Raw genomic sequence first — 5,075 nt, 5'->3', positions numbered from 1 at the left:
GATGTTTTTGTGTTTTTGCGTTTATATGCGTACATATGCGTGTACATATCTGTGCGTGTGTACGTGTTTGTTTTGGTGCGTCTGAAACATGGGCTCCAAGGCACAAGTGTCAGTGAAATATACTTACGTCTGTGCAACATTTGTATGTTTATTTGTCGGTCTGTATGTACGTACATGCTGGTGTATGTGTGTATGTTTTTATGTAACCGTGCAATGAATGAATTTGTATGGGCACATTCGTAGAAAGAAGTGAAAGTAGTTGAACGATAAAGAAATGCCTCACTCACTCACTCATTCATTCCTCACTTCCACGCTTCTGCAAACATGGACCAGTCATCCACCTGTTATCGCTTTCACGTCGTCTGCTGCTCTCTGCAGACCAGACATTCAACGTCTGCCCGTCTCACCAACTGTCTGTTTCTACTCACAACATTTTTTATTGTCTGCTTGCACACTCGTTATCTTTGGCCATCGGTCTGTTTGTCTCGTCTCTCTGCCCATCTGTCAGTCTGTTCGCTAGACTGAATGGAAAGATTTCATTACGAAAGCAGTATCCTAATTTTGGTGAATGCAAATGTATGTCGCTTCATATAAATGACAACAAGCTATGTTGTTATTGATTTATAAAAAATTGTTTTGAATGAATTACTTTATGTAAAATCAGAAAAGTTTGATATAATAAATATGCGATGCAGTTGTTTCGTTTGAACATGGGTAGATGTGGTATGTATATAAAGATGTGCAAGCAAATATTTACACATGATTGATTGCAAATCTCTACTGTCGGAACGTCGAACGATGTGGAAATGATAGTCAGGGCCTAACTAAATGAGAAGATTTTGTTGGTTAGTTAACTGCTAAGAAACTATCTGATGCGTCCTATCACATTCCGGGTTCAAACTCCGCAAAGTTCAGAAGCAATCCAGCGATCATACTCTTGAGAGTTCTATGTGATACTACGGATACTACGTGTATACAAAACCTTAGCCATGGCATTTGATGGTTGATAGACAAACACTTTAGTAACAACCTAGTAAAAATTGATTTATAATTAGCCAGGTTTTTGTCGTAGCAACATGAAAAAATAGTGTGGATGTGTGGGCAGAAAATCGATTGAATGAACGGAGAGTACAAAGTTATCGGCGATTCATCAGAATTTGTTATGAGGCAGTGAGGAGAGAAATTATTAAACTAAATGACGATTGAGTATTTCCAATTGAACGTCACTTACCGCGTAGAAGACGTTCTGATATGAATTGTAAAAAAAGAGAGATCTGTTGTTATTGAATTTATCAAACTAATACAATATAATAACTTAGTACATTAATTGATTTTATTTCATTATCTGTATAAATTTTATGTAACAGAATTTTAAAATCAATATTTACATATAAAAAAATCACAATCATCTACTGGTCAAATTTTTCACAGATTAAGATTTTGCTTTAATGATGAAAGTGCTGTTACTCAAAGTGAATTTGAACGTTCAAATATGTGTCAAAATGCGTAGACATGAATTACCCAAGCCATGAAAAGTTCATATTTTTACATTTTGTATTTTTTGGAAAACCAGAATAAAAATATTTTTCATGTTTTAAGAATAGTTAAGATGAATTATTTTTCGAAACTTTCGCCTTAAATGACAAATAGTCCTGATTAATTCACTGAATTTAAATAATAAAATAAATTATTTTACCATTTAATTTGAGATATTTAAAAAAAAAACAGTAAGCTAATAATATATTGATAAATTAATTAATTAATTAATGCAAAAAATGAAGTCTTTATAAGAAGTATATGTCCATTTAATGGAGCATCATCACGTAGTACTGCTGGCAATCTCTCTCCATCTTCTCAATATCTCATCAGCCCCTTTCTTTATCAATATCTCTAACTGCTCCCAGCCGGAATGTGACGTTGTGAAGATGTGCTGATTTTTGGGATCAAGTGTTTGAGTGTAGGTGCTTATGGAGAGTGTTTGCGCGTACCGACCTAGCACGCAGTACGGAAGAAGGCTGTTGGGTTTTGGTGGTTCGTTGGAAAATAACATTATTATTAATTTACATTTATGTGTGTGTGTGTCTGTGTGTCCGTCCGTCTGTCTGTCCGTTTCTCTGTGTGTATGTCTGTTTATCGTATTAAACTGTCCTATTTATAAATGGCGCGTGTGACATTTACATTTTCATTAGAAAATAAATTTTTCACTTAGCAAAATTATTAACAGTGACTGCTGGCATTTAAACAGTAAAGGTTGAAAGTTAATTTTATGAACGTTTCAAAAGGTTTGCAGTGTGAAATATAACAAACTATATATAACTCAATCATAACATTTTCACTGTTCTACATCTATTTTTACACTTTTCTGATAACAACGTATAAGCGTTTATATTCACAAATATATGATCAATAATTATAAATTAACATAATTAACCCTTGACCTAATTTCTAGCTCGCTGATTGGACGGTTCTTGAGGTACCCACCAATCACATAGCCACCTGCGTCGACGAAATCTTCCAAGACGCCCTTATTTTCGATCATCATGTAGGTCACCGCACACGTAAGGTCAAAGATCAGACATGATATGTTGGACTCGTTGAAGTCTATCAAGCCCATCGTCTCCCTGTTTATTTGAATGCCCTGATTTTGATTGGTTGAGGGGTGTGTCTAAGAGGGCAAATAATTAAATGAATATAGAATATATGAAAATGTTTAAATATAGATACTCTTAAAAAATGTTAACATGTAAACGAACTATAGGAAAAAAACCTAATCACATAAAATAGTAAAAATAATATATTAATATAATGATATAATATTTATACAATAACCAAATATATACAATAAAATATAAACGCTTTATTTTATACAAACAAATCTATAAAACAATGTATATATAGTAACTTGTTTGGTCACAGAGTTGGCTAGCACGATAAGGTTTCCTTCGTTTATGTCCCCGTGAATGGTTCCTGTGTGTGTGTGTGTGTGTGCGTGCGTGTATGTAGACGTGTGTGTGCCTGCGTGTGTGTGTTGCGTGTGTGTGTGCGTGCGTGTGTATGTCTTTTAAACTTATTTCGTCGTAACAACGCTCTCGATACAATCATGATCCCCACCGCTAGGAACACAGTCACACGGACGAACCATGCTCAAACAGATTCATGTTCGGAATGACGTTCTTCTCAAAAAGTTTGATGGCCTCCCTCACCAGATCTTTCCCACCATCGTCAGAAATGTAATCCAGGTACATGTGCAACTTTGGAACGTTCTCGAGACTCCATATGTACTCTGGATTGTCTCTTAGACACGGATGTCTGAAATCCTGTGATTCATGAAACGTTCTCAATATGTAGGGTTTTTTTGAGAAATTATATAAATGTATGAACTGAACGTAGTGTACGTACATCATATAGCTTGCAGGGATAACAATAATTATGGATAATTACAAACATATTGGAATAATTTGTTGGCAAAAGTTTAATGCATCTTTATCTTTAGAGAATGATCAAATATCAAGTTTTCTTTATTTTGATCAATATTATAATTGTAAGCATGACAGACAAACTTGCAATACTATACATAGAATTAATAAACAAATTAATTCATTCAAATTTGAATAAATGAATAAATTAATTTAAATTCCCAAAAAAGGCAACCTTCGTGGCGTTGTGCACATCGGCAACATATTTTCCAATGGCCACCAACACATCCGGTGACCTAATTATTCCACCCAATACGGTTCCGGGTAAGTAGGTCAGCAAACGAACCATATGTCTCGAGTCTGGTAATTGTATCGGGTTTAACTAAATAAAACAGCGTCAGAAAATGAGTGTGTGACGTATAAATTGTGGTTGTCTTTGAATACGTTACAAGACAGAACACAATTTGAAAATGACAGAAATGAGGTGCTAGTAGTAATAGAAGCAGCAGCAGCAGCAGTAGTAGTAATAGCGGTAACAGCGGTAGCAGCAGTAGTAGTAGAGTAATAGTAGTAGTTTAGTTGCAGTGTAGTAGTATCTTTTAAAACTGTAATAGAAAGAACGACCTCCCAGTTGGATGTAACTTTTATAGTTTCCATTCACATCTTGCATATGCTCCGGACAGCAGAACCCTTTCAAATTCAAAACTTTTTGAAATTCTATCTCGCCATCTTACGAAGAAAATGAAAATTTGTTAAATTGTAAGACTATTTGATGGTTCCAAGATTGTTTAATGGTTGTAAAATTGTTTAATGATTGCGAGATTGTTCAATTTATTCATTATATTAATGAAAATAATAAAAATTTTAAGCGATCTGCTTTGGTAATGCTAATATGAGATGTTCTCTATAAACTTAACTGTCGCGGTTGAACATTAAAACTTGAAAAAATTTAATATTAACTTTAAAAATTGGTTTAGCATTCAAGCTAACATCATGGTTACAATATATACAGGATGACAAAAATGATTATGATATAGATCAGGGCTGGCCAAACTACGGCCCGTGAAGCTATTTTATGCGGCCCGCGAGGTCTTGCTCGCCAAGAAAAGGTCGTCAGCCAGACATTATGACCAATAAAAGGGGTCACAAATCTAAAAAAAAGTATTCCCCAGGTAAAAAAATTTGCTATTTAAGTACATATGCGGCCCTTCAAAGGTAAAAGAGTTCTCAATGAGGCACTCACAGCAAAAAGTTTGCCCACCCCTGATATAGATAATTAATTAATAACATAATAATAATTAAATCAATTAAAATGGCGAATAAAAATATCTATCTAATATTTAGAGCATTGAAAATATTGAAGCAAAAAAAGCGAAGATGTAACATTTGTAGTTGCATAATGCCAGCGAGGTAGTAATATTCGGATATAAAAAAATGAAATGACTCAAAGTACGCTGTTTAAAAATAGCCATATTGCTGATACAAACGTATATATGTATACATATATATATATATATATATATATATATATATATATATATATATAATTATATATATATATATATATATATGTATGTATATATGTATATATACACACACACATATATATATATATATATATATATATATATATATATATATATATATATATATATATAT

The 5,075-nt window shown here is 33.3% G+C and overlaps 1 protein-coding gene across 1 annotated transcript in view; it reads right to left on the bottom strand.

The window, feature by feature from the left end:
* Positions 1-1,315: 1,315 nt before the first annotated feature.
* HELRODRAFT_185292 (hypothetical protein) overlaps positions 1,316-5,075 on the bottom strand; it is a 5,428-nt gene continuing 1,668 nt past the window's right edge. The window contains exons 3-8 of the mRNA XM_009012912.1: positions 4,041-4,145; positions 3,652-3,776; positions 3,140-3,317; positions 2,903-2,967; positions 2,439-2,638; positions 1,316-2,015 (exon numbers count right to left, since the gene is read on the bottom strand). Coding sequence (XP_009011160.1) covers positions 1,820-2,015; positions 2,439-2,638; positions 2,903-2,967; positions 3,140-3,317; positions 3,652-3,776; positions 4,041-4,145 — 869 coding nt within the window. The 3' untranslated portion in view covers positions 1,316-1,819. The remainder of the gene's footprint in view (positions 2,016-2,438; positions 2,639-2,902; positions 2,968-3,139; positions 3,318-3,651; positions 3,777-4,040; positions 4,146-5,075) is intronic.

Source organism: Helobdella robusta, assembly GCF_000326865.2.
Source record: "Helobdella robusta unplaced genomic scaffold HELROscaffold_11, whole genome shotgun sequence".
Classification (NCBI taxonomy): domain Eukaryota; kingdom Metazoa; phylum Annelida; class Clitellata; order Rhynchobdellida; family Glossiphoniidae; genus Helobdella; species Helobdella robusta.
The sequence above is the reverse complement of the archived record's forward strand: the minus strand, read 5'-3'. Positions and strand labels throughout refer to the sequence as shown.